Source organism: Hyperolius riggenbachi, chromosome 3 (assembly GCF_040937935.1).
Source record: "Hyperolius riggenbachi isolate aHypRig1 chromosome 3, aHypRig1.pri, whole genome shotgun sequence".
Lineage (NCBI taxonomy): Eukaryota > Metazoa > Chordata > Amphibia > Anura > Hyperoliidae > Hyperolius > Hyperolius riggenbachi.
The window spans coordinates 189,881,666-189,907,530 of record NC_090648.1 but is presented as its reverse complement, the minus strand read 5'-3'; the positions used below and the strand labels follow the sequence as shown (position 1 = coordinate 189,907,530).

General features: G+C 45.8%; 1 protein-coding gene across 1 annotated transcript in view; it reads left to right on the top strand.

Moving 5' to 3' along the window:
- The first annotated feature begins 8,719 nt into the window (after positions 1-8,719).
- Positions 8,720-25,865, top strand: part of MYO5C (myosin VC) — a 163,347-nt gene continuing 146,201 nt past the window's right edge. Inside the window, exon 1 of the mRNA XM_068275459.1 lies at positions 8,720-8,907. Coding sequence (XP_068131560.1) covers positions 8,881-8,907 — 27 coding nt within the window. The 5' untranslated portion in view covers positions 8,720-8,880. The remainder of the gene's footprint in view (positions 8,908-25,865) is intronic.

Below are 25,865 nucleotides of genomic sequence, written 5' to 3'. Positions count from 1 at the left end.
TGGGTGAGTACATTATTTTATAACCAACTATGTTTTGGTATTCATTTCTCTGCCTAATTTAACCACTTCAGCCTGCGGGTTGTTTTCACCTTAAGGACAAAAATGATTTTCCCCTGTGATGCTCTTGTTTTGGTTTTGTTTTTTTGCCACAAATTAAGCTTTTTAGGGGGTGATACTGGTTTTCAGTAATTCTTTTCTATGCATTTAATAGGGAAATACAAGGGGGGAAAAAAAAATCACAATTTCTCCATTTCTATCCACTATAGTTTTAAAATACATGATGATATATAGATAAAACCCACATTTTATTTGTCCAGTTTTCTCGGCTATCACAACATTTCAATTTATGCTCCTAGCACAATGTATGGCGACAATATATTATTTGGAAATAAAGGTATTTTTTCTGTTTGTACCCTACCAATAATTACAAGCCCCTTATTTGCTACAATAACAGCAATATATCGTCATTACGTACATGTAAAAAAAAAAAAAGCTCAGACCCTAAGGTAACTATTTATGTATTTTTTAAACTGCTACTTTTTTATTTTACATGTTTGTTTGGTAGCTACGCAGGAGGGTGAGGGGTTAATCATGTTTTATTAAATATTACATCTATTTAAATTTTTGTTTTACTTTTTGGCCACTTTTTTGGCTGGCTCGGGGAACATGTTCCCCTTCACCAATGGATTCAAAAGATGGACTGGCAGTGCAACACAGGACAGGTAATGTATAAACGCACACATACATGCACATTTATTGGGGAAACCGCTCCGGGGGTTCAGTCGCTCGTCACAATATTGCTTGCTGTTAGCAGCATGCACACGCTCGAGCAAGTTGGCCCTGCATCTTGCAGCATGTCTGACCAATTCGGCCTGAAATTGGTTGCATTGTTGATCGGGCATGCACTTGGCACCGATTTTCATTCGATTATAATAATCAAATTGGATTGTTGATCAGCCGCCAATGTATGGCCTTCACTTTTTTTTCCTGTGTTTCATCCCTCTTTAAAGGGACCCTGAGCTCTGCATAACAATTAAATTTGGACTTTTCTCCAGCCCCCCCTTAGCCGGCATTATCCTGGTCCTGGCTACAGTAATCCGTGATGACTTTGTGAGTCATTACCCCAGCTAGTGTAAGATTCCTGTGCATGCACGGTTTAGTCATAGAGGACCAGGCATGCACAGGACTCATATGCCGGCTGGTGTGATAATGCAGCATGCACGGTGGGGGCACTCGGGCAACTTCACTCGAAGTCGCCGGATTACCCGAGCCGAGACCAGGATGACGCCAGGGGAACTCGCTGGCTAAGGAGGCTGGAGTAAGCCCCAATTAAGTCCAAATTTCATTTTTATACAGAGCTCAGGGTCCCTTTAACTACCTGGAGACCGCTCCACGCCCATGGGCGTGGCCGCGGCAGCAGCCCCAGGACCGCCTAACATCGATTGGCGTCAAGTCCTGGGGCTGCATTTTGCAGGAGATCATGCGCAGGCTGCGCTCACATCTCCTGCTCGGGGGGGCGGAGCTCTGCCCCGCCTTCAGTCTCTGAGTGAGACTGTTAGACTGCGAAACTGCCGTCTTTACTGTTAGTACAGCGCTGCAATCAGCAGCAGCACGGTACTGGGGACAGCCATGTGACACGGCTGTCCCCATGGGGGACAAGAGCGATCGACTCTCGTAGGCAGAAGCCTATGATAGCCGATCGCCGTGATTGGTCTGCTGGGGTGGAGGGAGGGGATTGAAAAGTAAATAAATTAAAAAACACATCAAAAACAGTAAAAAACAAACGAATATTTATTGAAAAAAAAAAATCAACTTGGGGCGATCAGACCCCACCAAAAGAGAGCTCTGTTGGGGGGAGAAGGGGGGGATCACTCGTGTGTTGTGCGGCCCTGCAGCTTGGACTTAAAGCTGCAGTGGCCATTTTAGATAAAATGTGCCTGGTCTTTAGGTGGGTTTACCACTGTGGTCCTCAAGTGGTTAAAGGGGAACTGAAGAGAGAGGTATATGGAAGCTGCCATGCTTATTTCCTTTTAAGCAATACCAGTTGCCTGGAAGCCCTGCTGATCCTCTGCCTCTAATACTATTAGCCATAGCCCCTGAACAAGCATGCAGCAGATCAGGTGTTTCAGACTTTAAAGTCAGATCTGACAAGACTACCTGCATGCTTATTTCTGGTGTTATTCAGATACTACTGCAGAGAAATAGACCAGCAGGGCTGCCAGGCAACTGGTATTGATTAAAAGGAAATAAATATGGCAGCCTCCGTATACCTCTTACTTCAGTTCCCCTTTAAAGGACAACCCAAGGTGACATGATGAGATAGTCATGTGTATGTAAAGGGCCAAACACACAAATAACTAGGCTGTGCTCCTTTTTTTCTTTCTCTGCCTGAAAGAGTTAAACATCGGGTGTGCAAGTGACAGTTTCTGTCCGGGTCGGACTGGGTCAGATTATAGCATAACCCTCATTGATAAGAAATTACAGCCATAAAACACTTTTCTGTCAGTAAATGGCTTCTCAGAGCAGTAAAGAGATAAAGGTGATCAATAAGAATTAGTTGGTTTTTGTTTGTCCACCTGCCTCTTGGGAATTGACCACAAGTTCTCAATGGGATTAAGATCTGCAGAGTTTCCAGGCCATGGACCCAAAATATCAACTTTTGGTCCCCGAGCCACTTAGTTATCACTTTTGCCTTATGACACGGTGCTCCATCGTGCTGGAAAATGCTTTGTTCTTCACCAAACTGTTATTGGAAGAAGTTGCTGTTGGAGGGTGTTTTGGTACCATTCTTTATTCATGGCTGTGTTTTTTGGCAAAATTGTGAGTGATCCTACTCCCTTGGATGAGAAGCAACCCCAGGCATGAATGGTCTCAGGATGCTTTACTGTTGGCATGACACAGGACTGATGGTAGCGCTTACCTTTTCTTCTCCTGACAAGCCTTTTTCCAAATGACCCAAACAATGGGAAATTGGCTTTGCCAGTCCTCAGCAGTCCATTCACCATACTTTCTGCAGAAGATCAATCTGTCCCTGATGGTTTTTTGGGAGAGAAGTGGCTTCTTTGCTGCCCTTCTTGACACCAGGCCATCTTCCAAAAGTCTTTGCCTCACTGTGCGTGCAGATGCTCTCACACCTGCCTGCTGCCATTCCTGAGCAACCTCTACACTGGTTGCACTCCGATTCCGCAGCTCAATCCTCTTTAGGAGACAATCCTGGCGCTTGCTGGACTTTTGATCGATCTGACAGTAAATCTCATAGTGTGTACCTAGCATAACAGGCACTTTAAATAGATATCAGAAAGTTACCTCACCAAATTAATACCAACCAAAATTACATAGCATAATGTTTATGCTCAATTTAACCACATAACGACCAGCTAACGCCGATAGGCGGCGCCTGGCCGTTTGTGGTTTTCCATGGCGTTCCATGTCAGTTCACAAAGGGTGTCTCCGTGAACAGCCTGCGAGCCTCCGATCGCGGCTCGCAGGCTAATTGTAAACACACGGGGAAGAAATCCCTGCTGTTTACATCATACGGCTCTGGAGATCGGTGATCCCCGGCCTCTGATTGGCCGAGGATCGCCGGCATCTGATAGGCTGAACCCTGTCAGAGGCGGCGCAGGACGGATCTCCGTCCTGTGCCGCCCACAGGGATAGGGAGGGTGGAAATTGCTGCGGAGGGGAGCTTTGAGGAGCCCACACGCAGATAGCTGGCGGCGATTAGACCCCCCCCAGCAGGACATCCCCCTAGTGGGGAAAAAAGGGGAAGTCTAGTCGCCCTGGCTGCAATGTTATCTGTGCTGTGGGCTGGAGAGCCCACGCAGCACAGATCACCAGAAAATTGCCCGGTCCTTAAGTGGTAGACCCTAACTAAACAATCTTTAACCACTTCGCCATATCTGGACGCATATATCCGTCCAGATAGGCAGTGGTGCTGCAGCCGTGTGGTGCGCGCGCCCCCGCTGCCCCCCGATCAGTGAATGGGAATATAATTCCCATTCACCGATCTAAGTCCCCGGCAGAAATACCGACGCTTTCTCATCAGAGAGCGTGGTATTTCTGCCCCCAGGAAACAACTTCTCTTCATTTTAGTTCCTAGATGCGACATCGTTCGCATCTAGGAATTTTTTGAATGTGGCCATCTTGTGGCCAAATAGTAAACTGCACCCACATACCTGTATTGAATAAAAAATACATTATATTACATCTAAAATTGACTATTTACCTCCCAAACTAAAATTACCCAAATACATTTTTGTATTAAAAAAAAAAAATTACAATTAAAAAAAAAAAAAAAAGACATAAATAGTTACCTAAGGGTCTGAACTTTTTAAATATACATGTCAAGAGAGTATCTTATTAAAATTTTTAAAATTATAAGCTTGTAAATAGTGATGGACGCAAATTGAAAAAATGCACCTTTATTTCTAAATAAAATATCGGCGCCATAAATTGTGATAGGGACGTAATTTAAATGGTGCAATAAGCGGGACAAATGGGCACATAAAATGCATGGGTTTTAATTACTGTAGCATGTATTAATTTTAAACTATAATGGCCAAAAACTGAGAAATAATGATTTTTTTCCATTTCTATCTTAATCTTCCTGTTAAAATGTATTTACAGTAAAGTGGCTCTTAGCAAAATGTACTACCTAAAGAAAGCCTAATTAGTGGCGGAAAAAACGAGATATAGATCAATTAATTTTGATAAGTAGCGATAAAGTTATTAGCGAATGAATGGGAGGTGAACATTGCTCGGATGCATAAGATTTTCGAAGCTGTAGGCTGAAGTGGTTAAATGTATAATTACGTAATCCTGAAATTATGCCCAGTAATGTTGAATTCCAGAAATCATGGGATCTAAAATTAAAGGAAGTTTATTTTAAGAACACATAAGGCTTAAAATCTAATGTATCCTCTACGGGTGGATCGTAACCAGGTAGTGGATACAAAGTACTTCTATTGGAAGGTCTGTCTTTTTTTTTTTTTCCTGGAGTTAAACTTTAAAATATTTTATTGAAAAGTTTTTAAAGAGTAACTGTTAGCCCCCAAAGTAAAATTTAAATCTCTACAGCAATGTTTTATTTAGTATTAAAGTGATCCAAAAAGCCAATGCAGAACTTAAAAATCAATATAATTTTGTTACTATGTAGCCTTTTGCCCAAGCTAATGACGCAAAGCCGCATATCTGATACTGATGAGCATGCAGAGCATGCCTATGTCTGCCCGACCCCCCTCTCCCCCCTCTCCCCCCCAGGACCAGGTGCCGATCTATTCGCACCACAAACAGCTGACCGCTCTGACAGGGAGAGAGAGCGGCAGCACTTCCAGCGCAGCCACGCAGAGCAGCCACCGCCGAGTCACATGTGAGAGAGATGCACGGCGGCGGCTGCTCTGTCGTGGCGGCGCTGGAAGTGCTCCCGCTCTCTCTCCCTGTCAGAGCGGTCAGCTGTTTGTGGTGCGAATAGATCGGCACCTGGTCCTGGGGGGGAGAGGGGGGTCGGGCAGACATAGGCATGCTCTGCATGCTCATCAGTATCAGATATGCGGCTTTGCGTCATTAGCTTGGGCAAAAGGCTACATAGTAACAAAATTATATTGATTTTTAAGTTCTGCATTGGCTTTTTGGATCACTTTAATACTAAATAAAACATTGCTGTAGAGATTTAAATTTCACTTGGGGGGCTAACAGTTACTCTTTAAATAGAAAGTACAACAGCCATACAAACTGAAAAAGTGCAACAGGTGCAGTACAGCCATGCTTGTGTATGAAGGGGAACACTGCTGCAAACTAAAAGAGGGTCCTGGCGAGTGGCGGTGGGGTTGAGAATTTGGGAAGCCTATGGGGGATCTAGAGCAGGGGTCCCCATTTGGTAGATTGCAAAGGACTTCATGGTAGATCCTGATGCCACTACATTTTCCATTCTGTATATACAAGTGGGCTCCTAAAATTGTACATACAGTAGGTAGATCATTTTGACTTGCTCATTTTTTAAAGTAGCTCACAAGGTGAAAAAGTGTGGGCACCTCTGATCTAGAGGATTCCTTCTTCTTAGGTAAGAATCTAACATTTGTTATTTTAGCCATCTTGGGACACTTAAGTCATCTGTGCGGTGCGCACAGATCGGAGCTGCAGCTTAGCAGGGATCGCCGTTGCTAGCCGGAGGGACTTGGACTGGCGTTGTGGGCACAGGAGGACTCCAGGGGGCTGCAAGAAGCCTCAGGTAAGTTAAAATAGTTTTTTTAGGTGTCCCTTTAGAGCAGAGATATCAAACCTGTCCTTCGAGGGCCGAGGTCCTCACACATTTTTTACACAGCTCAAATAAATTGATGGGTCTGAATAAGGAAAGGTGTGATCCATCAGGTAGAACACATTACTCTCTTTCTCCATCCTAAACACTGGCATGGATTTGGCCCTCCAGGCCTGGAGTTCGACACCTGTGCTTTAAAGCAAACCTGAGATGGCTAAAATAACAAATGTTAGATTCTTACCTAAGAAGAAGGAATCCTCTGGATCTCCCAGAGGCTTCCCAAGTTCTCAACCTCACCACCACCGGCCAGGACCCTCTCTTAGTTCGCAGCTGTGCAGTGTGCACGCCTTCGTACACAAGCATGTCTGTTCTGCAACTATGCAATAGCACTGAGCTAATGGACAAGCGACTTCGGCTTACTGCGCAGGCACAGCACTAGACAGTACTATGGTTGTGCTCGTAGCCACAAGAATATATTCAACAAGTTCTTGCTGGATGTGTTCTGAGGGTCCATGTGTGGCAACAGCCATAGGACACCTCTATCACACACATGCCTGCAATCACCTTCACCCACGCTAATAAATGGTGAAGCTTACAATTGAGTCAGTACACCTTGACGACCTCTTTGGAACGCCCTTAAGGGTCAATTCTCAAAAGCAAGTCTTCCATAATTGTGGCTACACTTAAACATTTGGTGGCACAAGCTTTGGCCATTTTTGCCACATCTATGCAATGTGAGGGCTCTACTAATCAATCTGTTCAGTTACATCCAATCTGTTTCAACTTAATTCATATTATAGACCACCCCATTTTTAGTAAAAAAAAGGATCAATGTATAAAAAGTAAATAAAACAGAATAAAATGAATAGAACACCATACAAACCCGACATTTAAAAACTGCAAAGGCAACATTGCATTTTTTTATGTAGGTAAATTTTTTATTTAAAGCCAGAAACAAGTTTCACAAATGTGGGACAGTGGCATGTTTACCCTCTGTAGGAGTTATGTGAACTCATTTATTCCTGAAATAGGATGGCAGCCGCTAGATTGTCTTTTGTCATATTAAGGTACACCTCAATTGGGACAAAAAAAAGTTGATTTTTATTTACCTGGGGCGTCTTCCTGGCCCCTCAGAAAGATCTGTGACTGGAGCTCTAGCTATGACTATGTGGTTCTGTCCTTGTACTTCCTTGATTGTATTCCTGCTGCTGGGAGCGTTCTGCGCTTACGCAGTTCTCAAAAGAATTGTGCTGTGCATGCGCAGAATGCTCCCAGCAATGGAAGTGCAGTTGGGGATGCACCCTGCATCACTTGATATATCAGGTTTACTTTTACCACTTAAGGACCAGGGGTGATTTCGCTGATCTGTGCAGCGTGGGCTCTACAGCCCACAGCACAGATCAGCAAGGAGGCTGGGCGATCAAACTTACCCCCTTTTTTCCCCATTAGGGGGATGTCCTGCTGGGGGGGTCTGATCGCCGCCGGCTCCGTTCGTTCAGCGGGGGGGGCTCCTCAAAGCCCCCCTCCGCAGCGAATTTCCTCCTCCGTCCCCTTCCGTCTCTCCCCTTCCTCCTATGGGCAGTGCAGGACGGAGATCCATCCTGCGCCGCCTAGAATCAATGCCGGCGAATCAGAATGCGGCGATCCCCGGCTAATCAGAGGCCGGGGATCGCCGATCTACGTCACGGCGCTGCTGCGATGTAATGTAAACAGCGGGGATTTCTTCCCCGCATGTTTACATTATGCGCGCGAGCCGCGATCGGCGGCTCGCACACTGTTCACGGAGGCAGTCTCCGTGAACTAGCATGGAAAGTCATGCTATACCTATCGGCGTTAGGCGGTCGTTAAGTGGTTAATTACTATTCTCCCTCAAGGCTGCTGTGGACTGTGGGATAAGGCGTAATTACACCGGTTTTATCGTCATTTGGGCTCGGTCTCTTAACAGCACCCAAATTACTGCCTGAGCCCCGCTATAGCCAGAATTCACACGGCCTATGGCGGCATTTGGTGAGCCCAAATTTGCAGCGCTATGTTTGCCTGACTCGAATTGGCAATCGAAAGCTATAAAAAGGGGTACATAGCAATGACATTTTGAGAAACGCTGCTCTGGTTCATCCAGAACTATTCACTCTAATTTAAAGAAATTTCCTGACATATTCAACCTAATAGATTGATAAGTGATCTGATATTATCTAATAAACTTTGCATAGGTTTTTTTTTTTTTTTAATAACCAGGGCAAATTCAGGACTTCAGATTGAAAGTTTTTCAGTACTCCTTCTGGGACGCTTTGTACTTTCCCTGCAGTCAGATAACACACCAGAGGCACAAGTGTCCTGTTTGAAGTGCAGGTGAAGTGTCTGGGCCAGTTTATCCTGTTAGATGTCCCTTTAACAGGTGCACAGCCCCTTGTGCTGAAGTGTACAGTCATCCCAGCGGGGCGCGCTCAGGCGCGGGCACGGCTCTCCGCCCCAGGTAATCATGTGCATGTGAACGCGCACCGAACACCCCGAGGAATCACAGACTGCTTCTCTAGCCGCTCGTGCCCGCCCGGAGGTGACACGGATTCCACCCCGCCAGCCCCGGGAACTCCAGGCAGCCGCACCGGATCCTCCGACTCCCGGTCACCATGGCGCTGGCTGAGCTCTATACACAGGTATTGTACCTCTGTGACGCGCCAACAGCCGGCAGCCGAGCAACTGCATGTGATCTGTATGCTCTGCTGCTGCCACTTCTGTACTGCAGAAATATACAGCAAGCTGAAAGTGAAGTAAAGTTGTGCTTGTCAGAGCCCGTTGTGTGTCTGCTTTGTGGCACTGACCTCCACATCACAGGAGTTGAATGGGACACTTATCAACTCCTTAGAGCCCGTTTCCGCGTAGCGATTCTGTCACGGATAACGCGTCAACGAATCCGCATGCGGGTGCGGATTTGTTCACGTTTTCACGCGGAATTGCTCGCGGTTTGCGCTATGCGATTTTAATCCTGTCAATGCCGGCAAGCATTGACATGGGTTTTCAAGCGGAAACGCCGGTAAAACCGCAAGACTAAAATGCTTGCGGTTTTCCTAATAAATTACATTACCCGCGATTCGCGTACGGGTGTGCGGCATGCGAATTCTGAAGGCTATGCCGTGCAGATTTTTTCTGCACAGCAGACCACACAAAATTCCTGACAAGTGGAAACCGCCCCATCCACTTGTATTGGTTATACGAATCTGCATGCAGAAACCGCATGCAGATTCGCTCTAGTGGAAACGGGCCCTTACAGTTGCTGCAGTGTACTGACTACTGTCCTCCCCATTACATTACATTGTTGCTTTGTGTGTGACTGAATGGCCTGTACATCAGATTGATGTTGCTGGAGTGTGACTGAATGCTGAGTGAAGTGGTGGTCTCTCCATTGGGTAGATGGGTGGATGCGGTTACTGCTTTTGAGATGGATGGGAAACTTGCTGCTGCTGTTGGGAATGGGAGCCTGATTTTACTATCTGATAACTGCTACTGCTGAGTAGCTGAATGGGGCACAGCCTTCCTCATGTGAGGGGTGCTGCTGTGTGACTAAATGTGGCACTTATCCCCCTTCCAAAGCTGTTGCGCTGAGGTGAGGCTGAATGTGGTACAGACCTTTCCACCAGAGCTGTGGCTGAATGTAGCACAGCCCTCCCCACCAGAGCTGTTGCTATGTGGCTGGATGTGGCACAGATCTTGCCATAAGAGCTATGGCTAAATGTGACACAGACCTCTCCATCAGCACTATTGCTGTGCGGCTGAATGTGGCACAGACCTCTCCATCAGAGCTATTGCCGTGTGGCGGAATGTGGCACAGACCTCTCCATCAGAGTTATTGCCGTGTGACGGAATGTGGCACAGACCTCTTCTTTAGAGTTATTGCTGTGTGGCTGAATGTGGTGCAAAACTCTCCACCAGAGCTGTTGCCACAAGACTGAATGTGGCTCAGAGATGTTGCTGTGTGGCTGAATGGCACAGATCTTCTCAGGGCTATTGTGTTGCTGTGTGGCTGAATATGGCACAGACCTCTCCACCAGAGTTGTTGCCGTGTAACTGAATGTGGCACAGACCTCCCCAACAGAGCTGTCGCTGTGTGGCTGAATGTGGCACAGATCTTCCCACCAGAGCTGTCACTGTGTGGCTGAATGTGGCGCATTTACAGTGGGGTGCGAAAGTTTGGGCAACCTTGTTAATCGTCATGATTTTCCTGTATAAATCGTTGGTTGTTACAATAAAAAATGTCAGTTAAATATATCATATAGTAGACACACACGGTTATATTTAAGAAGTGAAATGAAGTTTATTGGATTTACAGAAAGTGTGCAATAATTGTTTAAACAAAATTGGGCAGGTGCATAAATTTGGGCACTGCAAAAAAAAATATGAAATCTGTATTTAGTAGATCCTCCTTTTGCAGAAATTACAGCCTCTAAATGCTTTCTGTAGGTTCCAATTAGAGTCTGGATTCTAGTTGAAGGTATTTTGGATCATTCCTCTTTACAAAACATATCTAGTTCATTTAGGTATGATGGCTTCCGGGCATGGACAGCTCTCTTTGACTCACACCACAGATTTTTAATTATATTTAGGTCTGGGGACTGAGATGGCCATTCCAGAACGTTGTACTTGTTCCTCTGCATGAATGCCTTAGTGGATTTTGAGCAGTGTTTAGGGACGTTGTCTTGTTGAAAGATTCAGCCTCGGCGCAGCTTTAGCTTTGTCACTGTTTTCTGAACATTGGTCTCCAGAATCTGCTGATACTGAGTGGAAGCTATGCGTCCCTCAACTTTGACAAGATTCACAGTCCCAGCACTGACCATACAGCCCCACAGCATGATGGAACCACCACCATATTTTACTGTAGGTAGCAGGTGTTTTTCTTGGAATGCCGTGTTCTTTTTCTTCCATGCATAACACCCCTTGTTATGCCCAAATTACTCATCAGTCCACAGCACCTTATTCCAAAATGAAGCTGGCTTGTCCAAATGTGCTTTAGCATACCTCAAGCGGCTCTGTTTGTGCTGTGGGCTTCCTCTGCATCACTCTCACATACAGCATCTCCTTGTGTAAAGTGCGCCGAATGGTTGAACCAGGGGTGCCTCTAGTCATTTTGTCACTCCAGGCAAGAAAACCTGTGGCGCCCCTCCCCCCAGGAAAATAATCATAATGCAGCATCGTTTCACCAGAAAATAATCATAATGCGGCAGTGTTTCATCAGAAAATAATAGTAATTATCGTAATTCAGAATCGTAATTCACCAGAAAATAATCGTAATGTGGCAGTGTTTCACCAGAAAATACACTTATTGCAGCAGCAGTTCACCGGAAAATATTCGTAAGGTGACAGCGTTTCACCAGAAAATACACTTATTGCAGCAGCATTTCGCCAGAAATTAATCATAGGGCAGCAGCGTTTCACCAGAAAATAATCGTAATGGGGCAGCGTTGTCAGAAAATAATCGTAATGTGGAAGCGTTTCACCAGAAAATACACGTAATCCGAGCAGAGGGAAAGAGTAGAGAGGGAGAGGCAGCATAAGATGTAAGAGGGGGGTAGAGGAACAGAGAGGGGGAGGGATAGACGGCATAAGATGGAAGAGGGTGCAGAGAAACAGAGGGGAGAGGGAGAGACAGCATAAGATGGAAGAGAGTGCAGAGGAACAGAGAGGGGTAGAGACAGCATAAGATGGAAGAGGGGGCAGAGGAACAGAGAGGGGAGAGGGAGAGACAGCACAGCACTAAAGCACAGGTTTACAGCTTAACCAGCCTACAGCCTAACCAGCTTTCAAAGAAAACTCTAGTATCAAAAGAGCAGGGCACATTCTAGCAGTTATAACAGTACTGGGAGTCTGCACACAGGACAGGAAGTGTTCTTAGCAGCCTGCCTGCATACCTTCTCTTCTGCCTGTGCATGCAGCTTATCATCTCTGGAGTAGTGATAGGTCGTTCGCGAACGAGCCGGCTCTAAGAGCCGGCTCTTTGCTGCGAACAACAAGAGCCGGTTCTCGGTTTTGAAAGAGCCGATGCCCCACAGAGCTCTGCTTTGCTCTGCAATAAAGGGCGCTGAGGCATGTTGGGAGATGTAGTCCTCCTCTTGCAGCTTGTAGGAGTGTATGGGGCGGAGCAGAGCAGTAGCAGGAGGGATTGCCCCAGTCAAAGAAGCAGTCTGGAATTGTCATGGAGATGGGGGCGGGGCTTTTACTCCGATTCTGAGTGGTGTTTAGTGATATTTAATGAAGAGCCGATTCAGAGCCGGCTCTTTAATGGGAGCCGATTCAGAAGAGTCGATTCTCTGAAAAGAGCCGGAATTCCCATCACTACTCTGGAGCAGAAACTTCCCTTCTCCCGGGCTGTGTTGCTGTCTTGTGCGGGGGCCCAACACGGACACATCACATTCTTCTCTCTGTGACTGCATCTGTCCCCTGGCTGTCTCGCTCCAGTTTCTGTGTGCAGCCAGTGACACAGGTGGGGGGTCAGACTGTCGGGGGCATAAGCTGGCTGGCCGCTGGCTCCTGGTTTGACTGGTGTGGGGCGGAGTTAAAGGCTGGGCCACACGAGGTAAACACTTTACCTGTGTGGCTACTGAGAAGAAGGGGCGCGGCTTTAAAGAAGGAGCCTGGCAGAGAAGAGCAGTATTGATTGCTCTATTGGCTGGGGAGAAGTGGAGGTGGAGGCACTGCTGAGCACATGGTAGCGTGCCGAGCACCGGGGACTGAGTCGGGAGGTAATATAATATATATAAAAAAAAAAACATGGTCACAGTAGCAGCGGTGGGGGAATGCGCCTCACCACCTCATGGCGCCCCAGGCAACCGCCTATACTTGCCTGGTGGGTGAGACGCCCCTGGGTTGAACGATGCACAGTAACTCCATCTGCAGCAAAATGATGTTGTAGATCTTTGGTGCTGGTCTGTTAGTTGACTCTGACTGTTCTCACCATTCCTCACTTCTGTCTATCCGAGATTTTTCTTGGTCTGCCACTTCGAGCCTTAACTTGAAGTGAGCCTGTGGTCTTCCATTTCCTCAATATGTTTCTAACTGTGGAAACAGACAGTTGAAATCCCTGAAACAGCTTTATGTATCCTTCCCCTAAACCATGATGGTGAACAATCTTTGTTTTCAGGTCATTTGAGAGTTGTTTTGAGACCCCCATATTGCTACTCTTCAGAGAAAATTAAGAGGAGATAAACTTACAATTGACCCCCTTAAATACTCTTTCTCATAATTTGATTCACCTGTGTATGTAGGTCAGGGGTCACTGAGCTTACCAAGCCAATTAGTTCCAATAATTAGTTCTAAAGGTTGGTTTTGGAATCAGTAAAATTAAAACAGTGCCCAAATGTATGCACCTGCCTAATGTTATTTAACCACTTTGTCCACTGCTACAGTATATCTACGTCCGCTATGGCACCCTCCAAGCCACCATGACGTAGATATACTGACTTTCTTGCAGCCCTGCTGTGCACGATCAGGTGTGCTTCAGAGCGCACCCCCAGGCACTGTCAGCTGCCTTACTAATTGGTGAAAGGGAAAATGTTCCCCTTGTAGCCAATTAGTGACCCCCCCCCCCCCCCCCCGCAGATGAACGATCCTTCATCTCTCCCCCTCCATGGCAGATCGATAAAAAAAATGCCCTTGCAAGGATAATATCTCACCTTACCCGGTTCCTGCGATCATCCTTCAGCCCCAGCTTCCATTTACCGCGGTGCACGCAGCCCTGTGATGCTGAACATCCGGGTCCCGGCTTGATGACGTCATCAAGCCGGGACCCAGTGTTCGGTATCACAGGGCTGAGTGCAGCGCGGTGAATGGAAGCTGGGGCTGAAGGATGATCGCAGGAACCAGGTAAGGTGAGATATTCTGCTTGCAGGGGCATTTTCTTATCGATCTTGCCACGGAGGGGGCAGAGTAGTAAGGGGGGGCACATCTGGCTACCCATAAGGGAGGGTGGGGGTAGTGTTCCGAAAGGGGGGCTAGAAATGTATTTTGGGGCCCATCAGGGTAACGGGGTGGGGAATTAATAATGGGGAGGCACATCTGATGGTCCTGGGGGCCGTAACCTAACACTGGGGGCACATTTGGCTATAATGGGGGGGGGCGCTAATCCTGGGGGCACATTTGGCTACAATGGGGAACATTGATCCCGGTGAAATATCTTGCTATAATGGTGGGCCCTATTCCGGGGGGCACATCTGTCTATATGGGGGGCTAGCAAATACGGGTGACAGATCTGGCTACACTGGGGGGCTGATATTGGGGGGCACATCTGGCTATAATGGGGAGGGGGCGCTAATCCTGGGGGCACATCTGGCTACAATGGGGAACATTGATCCCGGGGAAACATCTTGCTATAATGGTGGGCCCTATTCCGGGGGGCGCATCTGTCTATATGGGGGGCTAGCAAATATGGGGGACAGATCTGGTTATACTGGGGGGCTGATATTGGGGGGCACATCTGGCTACACTGGGGGGGCTGATACTGGGGACACGCCTGGCTATCTATCCTTGGGGGACGTAATACTGGTGGCATGTTGATTATCTACTGTACTGTAGCATTTTTTATTTTTTACTAGAATTGGTGAAACCTAAGGAGTAATGCAATTTTTCATTTTCCCCTCTTGTTTTCCCATTAAAATGCATAGAATTTTTTTTCTTGTGTCAAAATACCTCCCAATGAAAGTCTAGTATGTCCTGAAAAAAAAACGATACCTAGATCATTTAGGTGTCGTGAGTAGGGATAAAGTTATGGCTGTTTAACCATTTCAGCCTGCGGGGATTTTTCACCTTATGCATCAGAGCAATTTTCACCTCACATTCATTCGCTAATAACTTTATCACTTCTTAACACAATTTATTGATCTATATCTTGTTTTTTTCCGCCACTAATTAGGCTTTCTTTGGGTGGTACATTTTGCTAAGAATTTTTTTTATGAATGCACTTTAAGACTGGTTTCACAGTGGGACGTTACAGGCGCACGTTAGAGCAGCCTGTAACGCACCCCACCGCACAGCAATGAAAAATCAATGGGCTGTTCACAGTGCCCACGTTGCGTTACTTAGTAATGCTGCGCCATTAGACAACGTACTGCATGCAGTACCTTATAAGCGGCAGAGCCGCGTTAGACTGCTTGCACATGCTCAGTAATGTTGGGGAGGAGCGGCCAGGCACATGGCTAATTAATATTCACTGCACTAAGTGACATGCAGTGTTTACTTCCTGGAGCGGCCGCTCTGTGCGGCGATTGGCCGCACGGGACCACGTGATGCCGCATGCTTCCAAGAGTACGCATCACGGCATCACGGACGCCAGAGTGAGCTGCACAACGCGGCTCACTCTGACGTCCACATTAGAGAGCACCAGGCGTTGCGTTAGGGGCATGTTATGCAACCTTAACGTCCCCTAAAACGCAACGTCCTGGTGTGAAACCAGCCTTACAGGATTAATAAGAAAAAAAAGGAAAACATTCATTATTTCTCAGTTTTTCGGCCATTATACCTTTAAAATAATCCACACTATCATAATTAAAACCTATGTATTTTATTTGCCCGTTTGTCTCGGTTATGACACCATTTAAATTTTGTCCCTATCACAATCTATGGCGCCAATATTTTATTTGGAAATAAAGGTGCATTTTTTCCGTTTTGCGTCCATCACTATTACAAGTAATTTTCATGAAGGAGTCCGCACACAAACCGTAGAAGCAATAAACGTGACGTATTTATTCTCCCATCACATACATGTGCAGACGTGGTCTGACCTGCTTAGGTCGACGCACGTTTCGGGGCCATGCAGGGTCCCCTTTGTCAAGACAGATAGCAGATAAGTCATAAGTATGTCTTAGCTGCTATCTGTCTTGACAAAGGGGACCTGCGTGGCCCCGAAACGTGCGTCGACCTAAGCAGGTCAGACCGCGTCTGCACATGTATCTGATGGGAGAATAAATACTTCACGTTTATTGCTTCTACGGTTTGTGTGCGGACTCCTTCATGAAAATTACTTGCACATTGCCTGGGGGTCCAGCACCAGCCTACCTACCGACGTGTGTGCGATCCTTGTATTGGAAATTTCATGACTATTACAAGCTTATAATTTAAAAAGTGTTCGTAGTATACCCCCTTCAAATGCATATTTAAAACATTCAGACCCTTAGGTAACTATTTATGTTTCTTGTTTTGTTTTTTTAATTGTAATTTTTTTTTTCCATTAAAAATTTGATTTAGGTAATATTTTGGTGTGGGCCACAAGATGGCCACCTTGAGGTTTTTTTTTTTTCTCCTTGTTCTTCTCGCTAACCGGAAGCACAAGGAGGATGCGGAGAATTTTATTTGCAGAAAGACTGAAGCCTCTAGTAAGAGCGCTTCCGTTTTTCTGCTGGGGACACGGATCGGTGATCGGGAACCATGTTCCTGTTCACTGATCCCAGGGCTACCGGGGGACAGCATGGGGGCGCGCCTGCAAAAGCTGCTCTGGTCTATAAGAAGAAAAGAAGGTCTGGATGCGAAGTGGTTAAAGGGAAGGTCCAAGCAAAAAAAAAAAAATGAGTTTCACTTACCTGGGGCTTCTACCAGCCCCATGCAGCCATCCTGTGCCCTCGTAGTCACTCACTGCTGCTCCAGTCCCCCGCTGGCAGCTTTCTGACCTCGGAGGTCAGGGCCGAATTGCGTACATTTTTACACATTACCGCTAGTGCAGAAACATTAACACGTACATTTTTACGCGTTAGTGGTGCGTTAGTGGTGCAACACGTAAATTTTTGTTCCTGCACTAGCTGGAATGCGTAAAAATGTACGCAATGTGTCCCTGACCTCTGAGGTCAGAAAGCTGCCAGCGGGGGACTGGAGCAGCAGTGAGTGACTACGAGGGCACAGGATGGCTACATGGGGCTGGTAGAAGCCCCAGGTAAGTGAAACTCATTTTTTTTTTTTGCTTGGACCTTCCCTTTACAATTATTGTATTTGTAAATCCAATTAACTTCATTTCACTTCTCAAATATCACTGTGTGTGTCTCCTATATGATATATTTAACTGACTTTTTTATCGTAACAACCAACGATTTATACAGGAAAATCACGACAATTAACAAGGTTGCCCAAACTTTCAAATCTCCACCTGAGCTGTTGTGCTGCTGTGTGGCTGAATATGGCACATATCTCACCAGAACTTTTGCTGGGTGGCTGGACGAGGCACATATCTTGCCATCAGAGCTGTGGCTGAATGTGGCACAGACCTCCCCAACTGAGCTGATGCTGTGTGGCTGAATGTAGCACAGATCTCCCCACCAGAGCTGTCACGGTGTGGCTGTATGTGGCACAGATCTCCCCACCAGCCTGTTGTGTTGCTGTGTGACTGAATGTGGCACATATATCTCCACCTGAGCTGTCGTGCTGCTGTGTGGCTAAGTGGCACATATCCCACCAGAGCTGTTGTGTGGCTGAATGTGGCACAGCTCTCCCCACCAGGGCTGTTGCCATATGGCTGAATGGGTCTCTGGAAAAATAGTGTAACTTATTCTGCCAAGAAGTTCAAATGAAGCACACACATTTCCTGTAGGATGCAAAGTAACAAGTTATATAAAGTTTGGTGCTGTCGGCTTTGAGCTTTCTAGAAGTTACAGTGTTACATCTTGCAATTAATGTTCTCTTGTGCATTGTAAGAGTTGTGCACAGTGGTGAGTGAGTGAAGCTGCAGCACTAGACATACATTCTTTCTGCCATTTAGCAGATAAATATTGCAGTTTGCAGACTATTGTTTGCCGTTTCCATGGCTAGTGGCTTAAGCAGGCAATGCTATGACAAGTATGCAGTGTCAAGGGGAAAAAAATCCATTTGGGAATTACCAACATTTCCAAACACCCATGACATAAATCTAAACCTGGGTACACATGGTACAATTTTCCATAAGATTGATGGATCTATTACATAATGTCCGATCAGATTCCGATTAATTTTGCGGTCTTGTCAACACAAAATCGATTGCAAAATCGATTGGAAACAATTTGGACATCTACACACGAGGCAATTCCTTATGAGCTCACCGGTCAGTGCACAGATGTATCAATTCCATTTTGAGCAGAACTGGAAATCAAAAAGAAATTAAAAGGAAATTAAAATTTGTAACAGGCTAATCAGGTTTGGGAACTTATCAGCTGCCTGTTAATTAAAGTGTGTACCTGTCACAGGAGAAAAAGCTCTAATGTACTTATCTGGGGCTTCTTCCAACCCCCCAAAGCCTTTACAGGTCCCTCCGTTTCCACCCAGTGTGCTCTGTTGTCTGATGAATCGCTTAAGCTGAATACTCACCTTAACAACACAGGAAGATGGATCACAGCGACATCACCCAACCACGAGCATTTCCCGATCCATCTTCCTGCCTGCAGGAATGTACGACGGGTGCAAATGAGATCGCAGCACTTTGCATGGAACTCGTTGGTAGAGATCCTAAAGATCCGCTGTGACAATCATCATTCACCTAATCACACACCCGTATGTGCGTTGTGAGAAAACTATCATTCACCGCTCAATAAAAAATGCGTCTTTCGTCAGATAAATCGCAGACTAAATCGTGAGGTGGGTACGAACTGAGCCACTCAGGCCTGGCTCAGATGGGCATCTGAACTGGCCTCCTAGTGTCTCGCTCACATGCTGTTGTGTTACGGTAGTGTACAGAAAAGCTTTAGGCAGATGTTTTTCACAACCCAGCGACAGTGGTGGTGCGCTAGGATATGCAGGATCTGTAGCCCAGCATGCACAGGCTCCCCAGGATGAGGAGAGCAGGGGAAACTCCACTGACCTCCCAGCATAGGTTGGACACAAAGGGAAAGGGGGAAAGAGAGAGAAGGGCCGGAGCCCTGCGTGTCGAGGCAACCTACTCAGGCGCAATCTTGATGATTATTATTATTCAGACACAACTGCAGCCAAATAGATGAGCAGGGCTGCTAGGCAACTGCTATTGTTTAAAAGGAAATAAATATGGCAGCCTCCATGTTTTTTTCACTTCTTTAAGGGTCTAATCCTTCTCACAGAATAATACAAAGCTCAGAAACTATTCATTGCATATCCTTAGATCCCCATGAGAGCTGGATTATTTCGTACACAGGGTAATTAGGAAAATGCTTGTCTTGATTGTATGGTGTCATTGTGCTTTCAGACTTCATGCCCATAGGGCCATATCCTATTCAAGGTGATAAGTAGCTTGCAGATGCGAGCTACTTATCACCTTGCCATCGCGCGAGGATTACCGGCAAATCCTATTGCCCATATCCTTCGCGCGATGGCCGATCGTTAGGGAGCATTACTCAGGCGAAAGCCTGAGCGATGCTCCCTTTTACCGAGCGATGGGGAGTGAGGTTTACGCTGTGGTGCTGTCCATCAGCACCACGGCCTCACTTCCCACACATGCGCACTCGCCCGCCGCCATCTTCCGCCGCTGCATCTGGGGGTCTCCTTTAATAAGGAGACCCCCAGAGCTCCCCGTCGGGTCGCCGCACAGTTTAGAAGCCCCCGCGCAGCTCTGCACCGGCACCCCTGCTGGCATACATACCGCCGCAGATCACCCGCCGCCTCTCGCCGCAAAATCCGTTGCGTAATTACAGTGTATCTAACACTGTAATTACTGTCCGCATAGAAGGAGCCCGGGCAAAGCATCTTTGAATCTGCAATGAATATATAAAGTCAGCGCAGGTCTATAGTAATACAGCTTTCATCATTTTTTGGTATACAGGATCTTCGAACAAAAGGGTAAAGAAGCAAGGCTTACCAGATTCCAACAACCCACATTATAAGGTTGTAAACGAGTTTGATAGATGGTCCGCAGAACTTTCAAATGGTGTCGTTTCACCAGCGATGTTGCACACTACAGATTCCTCCGGAATATAGTAGATATCCTGAGATCGCAGAGACTCACCAAAGGGGAGTCCAGTAGGATAGTGACATGAAAGAGATGTACGGCACATCTAAGTGTAAACCGTCTTTATTACATAACAAGTAAAACAATTAAAAACAAGGATAAAGGAAAACTCACATACGGGGCCCGTGCACTGGGAACCCCGAAAAAGTAGCGCGCATAAAATGGTCAATAGAAGACCTCAAATAAAATGGTGCCGCCTGTCGCCTTCCCCTAGGCCCCTTTGAGGTCTTCTATTGACCATTTTATGCGCGCTACTTTTTCGGGGGGCTTCTAAACTGTGCGGCTTCTAAACTGTGCGGCTACCCGACGGGGAGCTCTGGGGGTCTCCTTATTAAAGGAGACCCCCAGATGCTGCGGCGACGACGTGCGTTAGCTAGTTTAGACCTGCTTTTTGCAGGTCTAAGCTAACGCTCATGTCTTTCCCGGAGACATGATAAGGGTAATTGGATTCGGTGTTAAGAACTCGCTGGGCGATTATATCGCCCAAGCGAGTTCTTTTCCGCCTGGGGGGGTCTAACGTTTAATTAGATTAGGCGATGCCCCCATCGCCTAAATTAAGAACTCGCCAGTGCTTAGCGCTGGCGAGTTCAGCAATAGAATATGGCCCATAGTGTTAATGGCAACCCAGTATGACATCAAATGACATGAAGAATAAACTCAGTCCCTTGCCCCGTCCTGTTTCCTGTCACAATATTGGATGCACACAGTCCTATGAGTTTGTCAAGTAACATACAAGCTATCTTTGGGTTTGTTCAAGCACGGAAAGATGGTACTAAATAATACATGTTGCCAACGAAGCTTTTGAATGCGTTTAGCCTTTAGCCAAAGTAATTTATCAATAACTGTAAGGGGACTGGAGGAAAGGTGATACATGACACTCAAAGGAATTTAGGATCATTAGTAGTGGATGACTTTGGCATTGTAGAGCCCACATTTCCTCTGCTGTTGATACACTCCTGAGCACAATAGACAAAGTACACATGATTGAGCTATGGTAACGTTCTGACGTGTGAACTTCTGAGTTTTCATTACCTCTGTATTCATTTTTCCTAAAATGTGTTCCTAAAAACTAGGTGATGAGAACCCAAGATACTGACAGCATGTCTCCAAAGTTTTTGAGGTGGATGACTGTGGGGGTGACCAAGTTATTAGATACTTTAGATCTAAGATTGTGGTGGGTGTGATGCAGTTGCATCAAGTCCTTTAGGTATCCAGGGCCCAGATTGTCAACGGATTTGAATGTCAATAAGCCAATCTTAAACAGAATTCTCCATTTTATCAGTAGCCAGTGGAGTGAGTGAAGGACTGGTGTTATGTGACAAAGGGGGGCTGGCTTTTTAATAGCCTTGCAGCTGCATTCTGTAATGCTTGCAGGAGGTGCAGGTCTTTGTTTGGAAGGCCTGTATAGAGAACATTGCAGTAGTCTAGCCATAATGTTATGAAGGCATGAACTAGGGTTGGAAAATCTGCTGGAGGTAGGAGGTGCTTAATTTTTGCAATGTTCCTTAGGTGAAAGAAGGAATGTTTCATAACATCTGAGCTGAGCTGCGCACAAAGTATGAGTTGTTGCGGTCTGCGCTTCCTAGCCTTAGTGGTGCTGGTTGGGACCGGAGCTTCTTTGGTGTCGAGCGCTGACCTCCAATAACCAGAACCGCAGTTTTATCATCATCTAGTTTTAGCCAGCTACCATTCCTCCACTCCTGAAGCTCAGCTTTTAGATGTATCTCCACTTAAAGAGGATCTGTAACGGCATATATTAGAATATAAATTATTCAGCATACCCACTTTTAGAAAAGAAAAGCCTGGTTTCACCATCAGAAGCACTTCCTGTAGATATATTACTGTATATTGTATCTAACCCCGCCCTCCCACCGAGGCTTAACCCAGGCTGTTACAGAGAACCCGAGGTGGGTTTGACAAATCATATTAGGACACAGAGGCAAGTTGTGTATACAATTACCAGCTTCTGTATCCTTTCATTGCTTCCCTAGGATCCCCCCCCCCCCTCCCCGGACTCTGCTGTCCCCCAATAATTAAAGCGCCAGGCTAGCGACAGGCAGATTGTTGCTAGCCTGCTATTTACCTCATGCTGCCACTCACCACCACTCCCCCGCCTCCTGTATAACGCGGCTCCCCGCCTGTGTCCCTTCTCCACCTCTGTAATCTTCCTCCAATCGGCTTACAAAGGTGGGTAGGGAAGGGACGCAGGTGGGGAGCCGCGCTATACAGGAGGCGGGGGAGCAGTGGCGAGTGGCAGCATGAGGTAAATAACAGGCTAGCGACAATCTGCGTGTTGCTAGCCTGGTGCTTTTGTTATTGGGGGACAACAGAGCCCAGGGGGTGGGGGGCTGGATGAGCAATGAAAGGACACAGAGGCTGGTCATTGTATACACAACTTGCCTCTGCGTCCTAATATGATTTGTCAATCTCACCTCAGGTTCTCTTTAAGTATGTGGAGTACCCCTGTATGAGCATTATGAGAGACCAGAAATCTTTTCTACTGGCTTTAGAATTGTCAGTAAACAAACAATCCGCAGCGATCACCTGCCAGTACTAAAGATGTTGCTACCTGTGATACATTTAATTGCCATAACTATTGTGCTCTGGCTCTGGCCATGCAATGCACATTATAACTACAGTGATAAGTGGAAGTGATTAGTGTGTAAAGCAATATAGGGCATCCCCACCATTGTTTCTCTGGCAACCCAACGCACATGCACTCTCTTTCCCTAAGAAATGAATAGGTCAGTGCACTAAACCTAGAGATATTTTGATGCTGGAATGTTTGCTTCCTGATGTATCCAGTCTTCTAGGTAAACCATGAGCCAATGGCACAGACAGAGAGATGAGGATTATGGGAAGTCCTGAGTTCACATCAATGTACTGTTGCTATGGTCTCCAGCAAGTTTACTTTACATTTCTTACCTGTATTAGGAAGCTGTAGCTGCAGCGGAGTTAAATGGAAAAGCACTTTATAACTAGTTACATGAAATTACAAAATGTTATGTGTAGCATTGCTGTATGCATTTTTAAGTTTTAGTAATGAAAGTGGAGTTACCCCTTAACTGTCTTCAGTAATAACCATTTAATTTATTTAGGGTCAGTTACGGTTATGATGACAAGTCATAATTTTACATATATTGTGCTAACCAGGATGAATAATACTTGCCAAGGACTCAGCTTTTATCACCAGTGTTAGGCCCAGTTCACACTTGCATTTAAAAACTCTGTACTCTACAATCGGAACGGATGCGAACAGATCCAATGTTAACTTATGGAACCATTCACATGCGTACGTTTGTACCGATCTGGTCCGTCCGTTCGACTGAATGGAACCCAAGTTTTCCCCCTGCAGCAATTTTCCAGAAATGGAAGCTGAAGCCCTGCATTGGGAGCAATGAGAGAACGGAATGTTCTAAGGGCCAAAATCTACTGCCGGAGGGGGATGTGGGGACGCTCCACTCGGGGTGGGGGTCTGGGGGGGATGTTCCACTGGGGGGATATGGTCACGCTAAACCAGGGATTTGGAGTCAGAGTTTGGAGTCAGAGCAAGTTTGGATACCTGGAGTCAGAGTTGGAGTCGGTGATTTCATAAACTGAGGAGTCGGGAGTCCAATGATTTTTGTACCAAATCCACAACCCTGGTAAGAATTAGACTAAGGAGTCGGAGCAATTTTGGGTACCTGGAGACGGAGTCGAAGTCGGTGGTTTCATAAACTGAGGAGTCTGAGTTGGAGTCAGATGATTTTTGGACTGACTCCACAGCCCTGCGCTAAACTGTAGCTGTGCGGGTGAGGGAGGGAGGGTTTCTTACCCAGGCTTCCGTCTCTTCCCTTTGCGTCCCACATCGCTTCATGTGACTACCACGCTTCCTCCTTTCGGGTTAAAGGAGGAAGCGTGCTAGTCACGTAACGCAACTTGGTACACAAGGGGAAAAGACAGAAGCCTGAGTAAGAAATCCTTCCTCCCTCACCTGCCCACTCAGCACACCAGAGTGGCAATGGAGTGAAAACGGATCCGATCTACCTGTGATCCGTTTGCCAGTGTGGACCAAGCCTACGGATCCGTTGAAGCGGAGACCGGATCCACTTTACCGGATCCATTTGGCTTTAAAATACCAGTGTAAACCAGACCTTCTCTTGGATTACCCTATATCTCAACAACTACATAAAAGCTTCTGGTAAATGCAGAAATACAACAATTCACATCCTTGGAATAAATGACCCACGGTAGGAAAAAGGATTGCATGCCATATTCACTGCACACACCAAAAACAGTCTCAACAAAAAGCAAAAGACAGAAATAAAAGTATGTTGTTACACACACCTAATCTAGCTTCTGGTGGGGGTTAGAGAGGCTTCATTTTACACATAGATGCAACTGTGAAGAATTGTCTACTGAACCGTCAGTGAAATAACTTAATGTAAATATATTTACCGTATTCATATAGAACAAAATTGGCAAGCCAAGAAGTCAAAGTTAACACGCCTTATCAGAGTAGCATAGCAAGCGCTACAAACCTGCAGGGACTCAAGGCAGGGCAAGTGCCATTGCCAATTAGCAGGCATAAGTTTGTAGTGCTCACTATGCTACTCTCATAAGGTGTGTTAACTTTGATACGGTGTGATATCTTTGATAAGGTGTGATATTTCAGTTATCACGGTTTAGTGAATCAAGCCCTATGTATTTATTTCAAACTTTTACTTAGTTTGAGTTGGGGGTCCATTACGATATTTACAAAGCAGACACAAACTCTTGCACTGCACACAAGGGGGATGCGGAACAATTTCCGCATCCCCCTTGTACTTCCGCTTAGCGAGAAGTACAAGGAGGGAAACCAAAAACGAAGGTGGCCATCTTGTGGCCAAATAGTAAAACTACATCTGCACATTTTTTACATTACAATTTACACACATAACAACATTAAAAATTAATTGTTTATATCCCACACCACAATATTACCCAAATACAATTTTTAATGGTAAAAAAATAAAAATTACAATAAAAAAAAAGACATAAATATTTACCTAAGGGTCTGAACTTTTAAAATATGCATTTGAAGGGGGTATACTACAAACATTTTTTAAATTATAAGCTTGTAAATAGTGATCGGCGCAAAACGGAAACAATGCACCTTTATTTCCAAATAAAATATTGGTGCCATACATTGTGATAGGGACAAAATTTAAATGGTATCATAACCGAGACATACGGGCAAATAAAATAGATAGGTTTTAATTATGGTAGCGTGGATTATTTTAGAGCTATAATCACCGAAAACTGAGACATAATGAATTTTTTCCATTTTTTTCTTATTAATCCTGTTAAAATGCATTTACAGTAAAGTGGCTCTTAGCAAAATGTACCACCCAAAGAAAGCCCAACTAGTGGCGGAAAAAACAAGATATAGATTAATAAATTGTGATAAGTAGTGATAAAGTTATGAGCAAATGAATAGGAGGTGAAAATTGCTCTGATGCAGAAGGTGAAAAATCCCTGCGAGCTGAAATGGTTAAGCTGATCAGCCTGTCTAATTAGCTCTTATCAGCTGCTGCCTGATTAACATCTGACTTTAGTCTGTTGGACGATAACCAGACATGTGTACGCAAACAACTTGATGAGCAACTGATAACAGGCAGTTTGCCCGATTCAACTGTTGGATCTATGTTGAGCCCCATACACACGCACAACAGCAGTCTT